This window comes from Salvelinus sp. IW2-2015, linkage group LG8, assembly GCF_002910315.2.
Source record: "Salvelinus sp. IW2-2015 linkage group LG8, ASM291031v2, whole genome shotgun sequence".
Lineage (NCBI taxonomy): Eukaryota > Metazoa > Chordata > Actinopteri > Salmoniformes > Salmonidae > Salvelinus > Salvelinus sp. IW2-2015.
This window is the reverse complement of record NC_036848.1, coordinates 12,107,595-12,121,443: the sequence shown is the minus strand read 5'-3', so window position 1 is coordinate 12,121,443 and position 13,849 is coordinate 12,107,595. Positions and strand designations below refer to the sequence as shown.

Here is a 13,849-nt window from a genome sequence, read left to right as displayed (position 1 = left end):
CACTGTATTTTTTGAATGTTTTGAGAATAACTGCTAATTTGAACTGAATAAAAAGATACATAATGGACACAGCTTAGAGATCTCACCCATACATTTCTTTATTTAGCTCATTTTGTTTTAGAGAAGCATTATGAATGTTAAAGACCAACTGAACAAATGCTCATCTGACCAAAACTTCCCCTTTATCTACTCATCATCACGTATATATTAATCAAATACATTTCTATTACAAGAATAGCCCAGTGGTAATGGTTATACTCATAGGAATACTTTTCTAACATAGTAATTCAACAGAATACTGTTAAAAATCCCACATAAAAATAGACTCACAGATAAACATAAGCCTTTATTGTCATTGGATGTAAAGAGAGACAAAGTCCTTTATTAAGAGACAAAGATCAAGTCCTTTATTGGATATGTCATTTGACAAAGCAGCTGGACTATTGATTGTGGTCCAGAGACATAGAGAGCACTAGGTTAGCAACCATAGACGTATGTTTAAACATAATTGCTAGAAAAATGCCTTCCCATAGGTCTCTCCTCCACATGAGTTCTTGAACAACAGTGTTGGGTCCAACAAAGTGATTAATCAATTTGAGATGAGTGAAAGACTTGCCATTTGACAGTTCGGTTTTTCTTTCGGGAAAAGGGGTACATTGTCATGCCTAAGAGTAGTTACAAGAAAATCTAATCATCAGGAAAAAGCTTGGACGAAACTAATATGAATTCACAAAAATGATACTTATTTTACTAATACCTATGGAAATATGTGATACTGTATAATGTATTTAAATAAATGTGAGTCAATGTTCAACTACAAAATATCTCTGAACAGTGCTGATAAGCTATGAGTTTATTTTAAGCCATTTAATTATGAACCATGCTTAATTACTGTAAAATAACAATTGAATTCAAGAGATATCATTATCTTCCTACCTAAAATAAAAAATAAATAGAAAAGTACCAATCTTCAATTCTGGAAAACATCAGCGTTCTCATAGCCAACAAAGTCCCTCAAATTGGTATGTGCCAAAAACGAACTAAAAACATAGGCATGCTATATCTTATGTTTTGATAGATGCTAAATAAAAATGGGGGGAATGAGAAAAAGGACCAATTGGCTGGTGAGACAAAGGTCCTATATTTTGTCAAAAGAGTTGAGCTGATTACAGTTGCCACAAGTATGATTGTCCACTGTCAAGGTTGGGATAAAGGACAAGGGAAAATCAGTTTTAGGATGAGGGTGCAGGGAAGCAGGTGAAACCAATAACCAGTCAGCCAAAAGGGTGGGAGAAGGGACAGGTGGGTGGTTGACTGGGTGTATATATCACTCCTTGTGGCGACTGTGTTTCTTTTGAATCTGAATTGCTACAATTCAAAGAAATGCACAAGGTTCCATTTTGCTGTCACTGCCCAGACTGGATGGTTGGACCTGATTAGGACTGCTTGACTTTGTTATTTTCCTGGGCATTGATGTGTTCTTCCCTGCTCTCCTCCCTCTCAGGTCGGTCCTCACTCTGGCGGGCAATGAGCAGTCGGCAGGTGAGCAGAATACCAAAGACCAGAGCATGGGCATATCGTTTCAGGGGGTCTCCTACTAACTGGTGGAAGAAGAGGACCGCCAGCATGACCAGCAAGAGCAGGAAGTTAGCCACATCCTTGGGTCTCCCTGGCACCAATGTCAGAACCACACCACAGCCCACCTCCAGTGAGCCAATGATCTTACGGAGCAGCACCGAGCTGATGCCCATCTTCTTTAGACCTGGCAAAGCCTTGGCATAGCTCTTGTATGCCCGTTTCTGAAAAGCGAGGAGAGAGAACATTTCAGCATTCATTTTCATAGATGCAAAAGAGGTAATTTCATTTATTATTAGTGGCGCACTATAGACTACAGTATATCATTTCTCAGATTTGTAGAACCTTGTTCTAAGGAAGTTTCAGTTCCTCATGAGACAATACATTCGGAGCCAATAGGGATATGTCTAGGCCTACCAGTTTGTCTATAATCATGACCCTGACACATACGTTTTTGTTGTTGATTTTAACAAAATAGTCGACCTATACAGTTTTAAGAGTTATAACTGTAAGTAGTATATACAAGCATCACCGAAATGCCTTTTTCCTATCGGATGGAAAATGTGGAATAAGGAAGGGCTTGGGCCTGTTGTGGGCCTACTGCAGTAACACCACCAAAACCAGTCTTTGATATTCCTTAAAATACTAAATCAACCAAAACGTTTAAATGTAATGATTAGGCCTATTCGCCATGGAATCAGAATTTTGAGTAGAACATACATGGATGAGGAGCAGAGCACAGATGAGCCTTAACATCGCTGGTAGCCTAATAAGCAAAGTCAATATCCGCACAAAACAGGCAGGTGCACCTCAGAATTTGCTCGATCGCGCCGCCATTGCTCATAGCCTAGATACAAATGTACCTTCAAACAGTTTWAAAAAATTCCTATTAGGCTAATAATAACAGTTAATTTGCCATAAAATAGGCCTAGTACTGGACAAACGTGTAGGCTACTGTTATATGCCTAGTCGCTATTTAAAATAAACAGGCCTATGTATTTGTAGTCGAATAAACTGTAGCCTATTCATTCGATTTTAATTATGCATAAAAGTAATCTTTTATTTTATGTAATACTTCGTAGAATAACAGACAAACGTAATATTTTTCTATCATTATACTTCAATAAAGAATGTATTATCGGCTATAATAACGCAGCGGGCTCCATCATTTCATTGCTTGCTTGGGTAAATTCATTTCCACGATTGAAACGATACATACAATCAAATCTTATTTATCAGTTAGATATTATAGGCTATTTTATTTCATGATCTTTTACAAATGTGGGTCAGCAGCGCACATTATTAGAGCCTGAATGCGTCCGTATTGGCAGAACAATGGCTTTCGCTTCCAGCTGCAGTTTATGGTGGCTAAAGGTTTTACTTACCATCTCACTATAAGCATCTTTGCTTAATCTTGGTGTGAGCTTTATGGTGCCCATGAAGACGAAAAAAAGACCAAGAGCGAAAGAGAGGGCCACAATGGTTATCGTCCTCGGTGAAGCCATCTTCGGTGTTGTATGTCCCGGTCTCGCCACCAAGCTAATTTCTCCGCGGCCGCTATTCAGTGTATTCACTGAAACACTGACTATTCTTTCCTGTGAAGATGCTAGGGGGGATGGGCTTCTGGAAGAGCGACAAAAATGGCGACAGGAAATTTGTACACAGGGTCCAAATGCCCATTTATGGTGCCCCTATACCAAGCAATATTATCAGGTCATCTGAATATTATTTGATCATAGGCAAACAAGAAGAAGAAAAAAATCCTCAAAAATGTAACATCAAAGTTAGCATGCATAAATAAATAATACCTAATAGCCTAGTAGTGAAATAGGAAACATGGAAACATACCTGTATGGCTAATAGTTTAGAGCTTGTCCTAATACTGTTTGGACTGCAGGGAGCAGTCCAGGTCAAGCAATGAAGCATTATCATCTTCAAGGTGAACAAGCACAGTGAGAAAGAACACTTTAAGGCATATGGTAAACTGTGAAGGAAGCATGCCCATTGTGCAGTTCAATTTTGTACTTGTTATTTCCTCAAATTGACCTGGTGTTGTAATCTCTCATAATGCTATTTTCCTTTCACAGACTTTATTTTCTGTGGGTAATATTTTCAACAGTCATATAAATCAAATCAAAGTTTATTTGTCACGTGCGCCGAATACAACAGGTGTAGGTAGACCTTACAGTGAAATGCTTACTTACCAATATTGCTAAAAAGGTATTAGGTGAACAATAGGTAGGTAAAGAAATAAAACAACAGTAAAAGGACAGGCTACATACAGTAGCAAGAATATAAATGTAGCGAGGCTACATACAGACACCGGTTAGTCAGGCTGATCGAGGTAGTATGTACATGTAGATATGATTAAAGTGACTATGCATATATGATGAACAGAGAGTAGCAGTAGCGTAAAAGAGGGGTTGGCGGGTGGTGGGTGGGACAGAATGCAGATAGCCCGGTTAGCCAATGTGCGGGAGCACTGGTTGGTCGGCCCAATTGAGGTAGTATGTACATGAATGTATAGTTAAAGTGACTATGCATATATGATAAACAGAGAGCAGCAGTGTAAAAAGGGGGGTTGGGGGGGCACACAATGCAAATAGTCCGGGTAGCCATTTGATTACCTGTTCGGGAGTCTTATGGCTTGCGGGTAAAAACTGTTGAGAAGCCTTTTTGTCCTAGACTTGGCACTCCGGTACCGCCTGCCATGCGGTAGCAGAGAGAACAGTCTATGACTGGGGTGGCTGGGGTCTTTGACAATTTTTAGGGCCTTCCTCTGACACCGCCTGGTGTAGAGGTCCTGGATGGCAGGCAGCTTAGCCCCAGTGATGTACTGGGCCGTACTCACTACCCTCTGTTGTGCCTTGCGGTCAGAGGCCGAGCAATTACCGTATCAGGCAGTGATGCAACCAGTCAGGGTGCTCTCGATGTTGCATCTGTAGAACCTTTTGAGGATCTCAGGACCCATGACAAGTATTTTTAGTTTCCTGAGGGGGAATAGGCTTTGTCGTGCCCTCTTCACAACTGTCTTGGTGTGTTTGGACCATTCTAGTTTGTTGTTGATGTGGACACCAAGGAACTTGAAGCTCTCAACCTGCTCCACTGCAGCCCCGTCGATGAGAATGGGGGCGTGCTCGGTCATCCTTTTCTTGTAGTCCACAATCAACTCCTTAGTCTTGGTTACGTTGAGGGATAGGTTGTTATTCTGGCACAACCCGGCCAGGTCTCTGACCTCCTCCCTATAGGCTGTCTCGTCATTGTCGGTGATCAGGCCTACCACTGTTGTGTCATCTGCAAACTTAATAATGGTGTTGGAGTCGTGCCTGGCCATGCAGTCGTGGGTGAACAGGGGGTACAGGAGGGGACTGAGCACGCACCCCTGGGGAGCTCCAGTGTGAGGATCAACGTGGCAGATGTGTTGCTACCTACCCATCACCACCTGGGGGCGGCCCGTCAGGAAGTCCAGGATCCAGTTGCAGAGGGAGGTGTTTAGTCCCATAATCCTTAGCTTAGTGATGAGCTTTGTAAACACACATTTCTCAGAGGTGTATTGGCTTTGTAAGTCCTACACAGTGGCTACTAAGAAAAATGTGCTGTCAGGTCTTTTTAAATTGTCCTTCAAAAGCCGATGGAAACTCCAGTTGTAATCCATAAGTTTAAGATGTGAGGTAATAGAACGAGGTTGTGGAGGGTTTGCAGGCAGGGCAGGCCTCCCTTCTTTTTCTTCATATGATCCTACATTACAAAATGTGTATCAGTTCACACATAACACCTTTACTGTACTGAAACTATAGGAATCTTATCAAGATCAAATGGATCTGCAACTAAAACTGTCAATGTCTCAAATGGGTAGTAGTAAGGGGGTCTTGGGCCTTTGGTCCTTTGGTCCTTTTCTTGAAGGTGTTGTACTTTACCAAGGTTATTTTTGCTGCCATGTATCCTACACAGAGACAACATTTTACATGAAAAAATATCAATGCCACAATGCTTTAGCTAACATAGCTAAGCAATTTCTTTGAAATAGTTAATGGATACATATTCTGTCACTGCAATCTCAACACATTGACCAAGACAGATGATTTTCTAGGAGTCTAACTGAAGGCACAGAGTTATAGTCTCTCTCTTACCTTTCCTCTTTGGGCTAGCTGCGGCCTCTCCATCTTCCCACGGTTGTCCCTCATCTGGTGCCAGAGGTCTCCTGTCCCTTATGTTCCTGATTATGAAAGAACAGAGTTCTGGGTAATCCAGATTGACGGCATGCAGCAGCCAGCAAAGACCCCACAGCGTCTTTCTGTCTGTCCACCTCAGCTGGTCCATGAAGGCTGAGCAGGGCTTCTTGAGCAGAAAAGCACAACATAATCAAATCTATGGATTTGTGTCTGTCTATGTATCTATCGGTCTCCTGTACATAATTAACATAATCTGTATCTCTGATTGGCTAGCTGGATGGCTGGCTAGCTGATTGGCTGTCTGGCTGTCTGTCTCTCTGTCTAGTTGTGTGGAGAGTTGTGTGTACGAGGACTAGACTCACAATGTGGCACAGACAGCGGCTCTGGTTCACCAGTCTCTCCAGAGACAGGATCTCGATTATCTCAATTCCTAGCAGGGTGTTCATCTTGTCCTGCTTGCTGGCCAGCCTACAACACAACAACAGAGCAAAACATTTCATCAGTTGGTTCAAAAAAGGAAAAACTAGATTGAAAGCACTAATCAGCTTCGCTGCTGTCCATCCTTGCCCACTGTAAATGGCAACACTGAGGTTTTAATGGGTTTAGGTAATATAGATCGTCTGTCACCTCATGGGTTCTATACACCTCGTAGAACCTTGTATAACAAAGTTATAAAATCAGCTGTAACTTTTATTTTGGCATTGATCAAATATTCTATTTAAATTCATTCAAATTTCATATAAGAAGTAGTACTTCCAACAGTTGTGGTTTTCCCACCACTTTAGCAGGTCTGTCAGAAGCTCCTGGACCTCTTTAATCCTCTGCCGGTCACTGGAGTCCACCACAAAGATGAACCCATGGACCTCTCCATAGAGATCCCTCCAGGACCCCCGCACCTCCGGGGCCCCACCAATGTCAAGCAGGGTGACCAGGAAGTTCTCCACTCTCAGCTCCATCCGGACACACCCATGAGTCGAAACCCTCATCCACCGGGGGCACTGCAGATAGAGACAGAACAATTTACGTCAGCCAACCCAGATTACTGTGTTATATTTCTATTGGTGTGTATTTAATTCACTGACTGTGGATGTTTTTCCTGCTTTGTCAAGACCGACCACCAGTGCATTAACATTCCTGCGTGAAAATGTGAGATATAGTCCTGGAGCAATTTAAGTGACAGTATTATATATTTGCAATCGCAAGTAATTGCAGACTGAGTTAATCCATTTGAGAGAGTCATTCTTGCCTGATGGGTTGCTGGATCTTGGAGACCCAGCTGCAGAAGTTGGTCATCAGTTGTGGTGAAACAGAACAAGGTGAGCACAGCGGCCACCATCTTCTCCTCAGTTCCCACCTGAAAGAACAACTCATTGTGATACAGAGCCAACGTGCAAACCATAGACTTATATATCGAACAGTGTCAAGTTAGCCAAGGTCACTGTCAGGTGACCCGGGTCAATAAACTCCAGAAGACTCCAGAGCCATTTAGATCATGGGTATTAAAGGACAGCAGACGGATTGGAGTTGGGCTGCCTGTGTAAACACATCTCATTAGCATCAGTTTAGATATAGAACATGTTTTTATATCAACACCAATGTACAGCTGTCTAACAACTTGACATTGTTTACGAAATTGTTATGCCTGTCCAACTACTGCTGTAATCCTGTCATATGGATGTGTGACTTTTTTGTGTGAGAAAATCCAATAAAATACATAACCTTATGTAAAAAAAGTCAGACTTACAGATGGCCACCACAGATTACTTGCAAACCAATATTTTTGCACCCAGTTTGTCTAAAAGTACATCTACACTTACCTAGAATCAGATGAAAAAAGTTGATATTGTCTTACTCTTTGAAATCTTTTGGACAAAGGTTAGTGTTATCTGTGTGATTATATAACCTGGGCTTTGGTACCTGGTTACCAAGGAACATGGGCTGTATCTATAGTTCATTCCTATCCCTTTGGGGAAGCACTATTCATTGGGTCTGTGAATTGCCTGTATACTGTGTATCTGCTGGATCGAATCCCCGAGCTGACAAGGTAGAAATCTGTCATTCTGCTCCTGAGCAAGGCAGTTAACCCACTGTTCCCCGGGTGCCAAAGACGTGGATGTCGATTAAGGCAGCTCCCCGCACCTCTCTGATTCAGAGGGGTTGGAATAAATGTGGAAGACACATTTCAGTTGAAGGAATTCAGTTGTACAACTGACTAGGTATCCCCCTTTCTCTTTTCCTATCCCCATAAAATGTCCATAAGCCCATATGGTCTCCACCATTGGGTTTGTTTTACAATACACAGTATAAATGCATATGGACTCTTAACTACATGTCATGGAACTATGTGACTGACCTGGCTGGCATTCAGACACAGTAGCCTACCAGCTGCCTGACATCTTTAGACCTGTGTGTAGTCTGCCACAGTCTGGTTCTACACAGACAGCAGGTGTGTGAGCGTCTGTCTGTCTGAGGTGTGTTTAACAACTCCTGCAGGTCTCAGCTTTCTGCATCTGCTCAGTCTCCATGAAGCTGCATACACCCAGACTGAGTCAGTCAGAGCATGAACATGCTGGCCCGCTTTCTTCCCTCAAGCTTGGTTGAACTAGAACCAGACTTCCACCTACGGTAGAGCTTTTCAATATCCATATTTTTTTATTGCTAAGTTTTCCTGTTTCAGGTGAATCACTTTTTTTAATTTAAAAATTAAAAAAGATTGCCTTTCTCTATACAAATTTAAATGTAGCAATAAAAGGCCATTTTGAGTTCAGACAACTAGACCATAAAAGTGCAATAAGACAGGTCACTGACTGCAATAAAAAATATTGATATGGTTGAATCTGAAGACGACAGAGAGAGCTTTATCAGTTAACAGTGGTAAAAGGTTGTAGCTACTGTGCACATGGTTATGTAAACAATGTTCAACAACCTAAATGCACTGACCATAGAAATGATGCAAAGCTGTACTAGTCCATGACAGAATATCCAATTCACACAGCAGTGTTCTCAGAGTAGCAGTTCAGTTCACAAGCAGAACATGTCCACCGGTGTTCTCAGGTGAAAGCCTAGGAAAACAGAACCAACATGAAATTCTAGATAGAATATAAATATAAATGACATCTCAGCATACATACATTAGGATGGCAGCATACATACATCTGTTTGTGTGTGTTTCTCTTGTTGCAACTTGTCCCGGACAGCTAACAACCAATCAGGGCTCCAATTATTCTGGTAATCCTGTGGTCACCTCCTGTGGGTGGTGCAACCTAGGAAACACAGTGTTAGCCTCTCTACCAATCACACTGGTGTTTGTGAGATCTACCTTCCCCCATTGGATCGCGTGCTGTACTTTAACTGGGCCAGATTAGAACTCTTGCCCATGCATGGCCAAATTTAACAAAGATGTGTATTATGTGATTTACCAGGACATCCAGTAGCGATAGACACCCTGCCTTCAAGTGTCTAAAATGGGAAATAATCATGAAGACACACAGCGCATAATGACATCACGTAGGTTCCCAATGGGCACAGACTTCAATTCAACGTCTATTCCAAGTTGGTTCAATGTAATTTCATTGAAATGACRTGGAAACAATGTTGATTCAACCAGTGTGTGCCCAGATGCAAAGTAGAGTATTCACTTTGTTTGATAAATGTGCAGCTGGTCAGTTTTATTTTATTTATTTCATTTCACCTTTATTTAATCAGGTAGGCAAGTTGAGAACAAGTTCTCATTTACAATTGCGACCTGGCCAAGATAAAGCAAAGCAGTTCGACACATACAACAACACAGAGTTACACATGGAGTAAAACAAACATACAGTCAATAATACAGTAGAAGAATAAGTCTATATACAATGTGAGCAAGTGAGGTGAGATAAGGGAAGGGGGGCAAAAAAAAAAGGCCATGGTGGCGAAGTAAATACAATATAGCAAATAAAACACTGGAATGGTTGAATTGCAGTGGAAGAATGTGCAAAATAGAGATAGAAATAATGGGGTGCAAAGGAGCAAAATAAATAAATAAAGTAGGGAAAGAGGTAGTTGTTTGGGCTAAATTATAGATGGGCTATGTACAGGTGCAGTAATCTATGAGCTGCTCTGACAGCTGATGCTTAAAGCTAGTGGGGGAGATAAGTGTTTCAGAGATTTTTGTAGTTCGTTCCAGTCATTGGCAGCAGAGAACTGGAAGGAGAGGCGGCCAAAAGAAGAGTTGGTTTTGGGGGTGACCAGAGAGATATACCTGCTGGAGCGCGTGCTACAGGTGGGTGCTGCTATGGTGACCAGCGAGCTGAGATAAGGGGGCACTTTACCTAGCAGGGTCTTGTAGATGACCTGGAGCCAGTGGGTTTGGCGACGAGTATGAAGCGGGGCCAGCAACGAGAGTTACAGGTCGCAGTGGTGGGTAGTATATGGCTTTGGTGACAAAACGGATGGCACTGTGATAGACTGCATCCAATTTATTGAGTAGGGTTTGGAGGCTATTTTGTAAATGACATCACCGAAGTCGAGGATTGGTAGGATGGTCAGTTTTACAAGGGTATGTTTGGCAGCATGAGTGAAGGATGCTTTGTTGCAGAATAGGAAGCCAATTCTAGATTTAACTTTGGATTGGAGATGTTTGATGTGAGTCTGGAAGGAGAGTTTACAGTCTACCAGACACCTAGGTATTTGTAGTTGTCCACATATTCTAAATCAGCGCCGTCCAGAGTAGTGATGTTGGACAGGCGGGCAGGTGCAGGCAGCGATCGGTTGAAGAGCATGCATTTAGTTTTACTTGTATTTAAGAGCAATTGGAGGCCACGGAAGGAGAATTGTATGGCACTTGAAGCTCGCCTGGAGGGTAGTTAACACAGTGTCCAAAGAAGGGCCAGAAGTATACAGAATGGTGTCGTCTGCGTAGAGGTGGATCAGAGACTCACCAGCAGCAAGAGCGACATCATTGATGTATACAGAGAAGAGAGTCGGTCCAAGAATTGAACCCTGTGGCACCCCCATAGAGACTGCCAGAGGCCCGGACAACAGACAGTTGATGTTATAAAATATATAATCTAACAATGACAGAGGTTTATCACAATAATGTCTCATGTAATCTAACAATGACAGAGGTTTATCATAATAATGTCTCATGTAATCTAACAATGACAGAGGTTTATCACAATAATGTCTCATGTAATCTAACAATGACAGAGGTTTATCATAATAATGTTTTATGTAATCTAACAATGACAGAGGTTTATCACAATAATGTTTCATGTAATCTAACAATGACAGAAGTTTATCACAATAATGTTTCATGTAATCTAACAATGACAGAGGTTTATCACAATAATGTTTCATGGGAATCAAACATGCAATATGAGGTAAATGTAGCTCTGTTACATTTTTTGTTACAATTTTATTGCTGCCTTGTAACATATTTACAAGTTGATACATCATCACAATGGCCACTAGATGGCCTTGATGTCTATGGAACCGTTCCCACTACAAGGGGCCGTGATTATGTGTCTGTGTGGTTTTCTTACAGATGAGCTGACATGGGCAGGAAATCATTTGCAGTGCAGCCAAATCAGTCTGTCTATTCATGACGAAAATGCATCATTTTTTACAGCCAACCTTTTTAACTACAACACTACAGATTACACAACATAACATGTTTATAAACAGTGAGTCCCAGTATTAGGCAGTCAACTTAAAATGTGACTGACAAATATTTTTCACTCTGCGGGGTATTTATTTTTTTGTCAATAGATTTGTTTTACTTTAACTGTTTCGCATAACAGGAAGAACATATCGTGGAACTGTGTTTTGTGTACATGCTTCATTTCATTAAGTCGTTGTATCCCCTGTATCCAATCAGGCATGAGCTTCACCTGCTGACTAGACTCCTCCGAGGCTCTGACCACAGCACACACACTTAGGCACGTGCACACACATCGCAGCAGCGGCAAAAGCAGCAGCAAAAGCTTGACACAACAGCTGTACACCATGCCGTATATAGTCATTCCCTCCACATACCTAACATATCTCTGAGAGACCTGACAGCTGAATGTCTGAGGGTTATGTTCCCTCTGAAGTCTCGCTTCTTTAAATTGTTCTACTAACTAGTGACTATAATGACAGAATAGTACACCCTTTAACCTCTATGCCTCCAATGGCTGTGGGATGTATTGTTTAAGACTGTTTAATTGGTTTGAATCTGAGCCAAAACTGTCTTCAGCTTTTTGTTCAGTGACAGAATAGGGAGTTTGTTTCGTCTGATCTGATTGGCTAGACCCAGCTAACAATAAATGTTCCCACAACTTTAGAGAACATTCCCTTAAGAGTCTCATTAGGTCATTCTAGCCAATGAGAGGGCAGATACACGCATGAACAACAGGCACAACTAAGTTGTTATATCAGTACATTTGTAACAGCCTGAACATTACTAAACTTCTATTCGATCAAATAAGCATCACGTAATTCAACACTCTCTCATAGACCTCCATACAAAAAAGGGCTTATCTCACATGAACAGATTTTGGGCAAAGTAAATGATCTTAAACCCTCTCTGGGTATAAAAACCTGCTGGGCCACTAATGACAGGGCCTCAGACCTGGTACATGGTAAACAACCTCTACAGTCTCCAGCTACTGACCCACAGCGCTGTCTCGCCACACACATTCATTATTAATAGCAGGAGGGCCTCCAGCAGACTTTGTAAGCCCCATACACAATGCAGCACTGCCTGCCTGGGACCCATCTGATTACACTGGGGAGTGATGCTCATATTTTGGGTTGACTCATCATGGGTATCACTGTGCCTTTGAGCTGTTATTGTGCTGCTCTGGAAAAAAACATGAATGTTTAATCTGGGTTTGGGCTTTCATATGGAAAACAGTGCACTGTGGTCATAATACGAATACAAAAATGAGATAGATTTATCATCACAACTAATGTTATTAAAACCATCTACAACAGTGTGCATTTTAAGTTCTCTGTTGTTGAGCACAACATCTTAATTCCAAGTTTAGAGATAGTTTCAAATGATTGGCCAGATATAAGACAACATTAAATTAAGACACCGCTTTAGCACTGACCAAAAGACAAAGCCAAAAGAAGCAGAGGGGATCCCTCTCAGCCTGAGCAAACAATAAACGGTCCCCTGGGGTCCCTTTCATTTAAAGGATGTGACTTCATTTGTCCTTTTTTGTTTAGTAAAACATAGTTCCAAATGGAAATGTAAACCAAATGCAACACTATGCGTGTCATGGCTGTCCTAAGTCTACAACCAGACTGGTTTCATAGACTAGGCCACGTGTGAAACTCATTCCACTGAGGGCCAAGTSCCTGTGTGTTTTCACTCCACCCTTGTACTTGATTGATTCATTAATGTTACAAATTAGTAAGGAACTCCCCTCACCTGGTTCTCTAGGTCTTAATTGAAAGGAAAAAAACAAAACCTGCAGAGACTCTGCCCTCTATTGAATGAGTTCGACACCCCTGGACTAGACATAACCTAGTGCTCCCTCTCCGGTGTCTAGGTCACCAGGCTGCTCGTTATGGTGCACACCTGTCACCATCGTTACGTGGCACCCGCGCGTCATCAGACTCACCTGGCCTCCATCACCTCCCTGATAACCTGACCTATATATGTCACTCCCTTTGGTTCCTACCACAGATGTTATTGTTTCTGTTCCAGTGTCATGTCTGTGCGTTGTTTGTGTTTCTTGTTTTGTATTTAGTTGTGTTAATTTATTAAAACACTCACTCCCTGAACTTGCTTCCTGAGTCTCAGCGCACTCGTTACACTAGTAAAAGTAAGTCATGGACACCTGCAACCCCTCAATGTTTGGATATGAGCTAGCCTGGCTATCCCACTGCACATGTCCACATAGCAGCGCGCCACATAGCAGGGTTCCATATAGCAGCGCTCCACATAGCAGGGTTCCACATATCAGCGCTCCACATAGCAGGGTTCCACATAGCATCGTTCATCATAGTAGGGTTCCACATAGCAGGGTTCCACACAGCAGTGCTCCACATAGTAGGGTTCCAAATAGAAGGGTTCCACAAAGCAGCATTCCACATAGCAGTGTTCCATATAGCAGGGTTCCACATAGCAG

General features: G+C 42.0%; 1 protein-coding gene across 1 annotated transcript; it reads right to left on the bottom strand.

The window, feature by feature from the left end:
• Nucleotides 1–778: 778 nt before the first annotated feature.
• LOC111967424 (novel acetylcholine receptor chaperone) lies at nt 779–3,166 on the bottom strand. The gene is made up of 2 exons (XM_023992424.2): nt 2,961–3,166; nt 779–1,799 (listed from the first exon to the last, which is right to left on the bottom strand). Exons 1-2 carry the CDS (start codon nt 3,078–3,080, stop codon nt 1,437–1,439), a joined length of 483 nt encoding a protein of 160 aa, XP_023848192.1. The 5' UTR covers nt 3,081–3,166; the 3' UTR covers nt 779–1,436.
• Between the last annotated feature and the right edge of the window lie 10,683 nt (nt 3,167–13,849).

Bases quoted from the DNA above. Each gene is read 5' to 3' on its own strand.
- LOC111967424 (XM_023992424.2), bottom strand. From the start codon at position 3,080: ATGGCTTCACCGAGGACGATAACCATTGTGGCCCTCTCTTTCGCTCTT. The intron at 1,800-2,960 runs GTAAGTAAAACC...CTCGCTTTTCAG, and splicing joins AAGATGCTTATAGTGAGATG to AAACGGGCATACAAGAGCTA.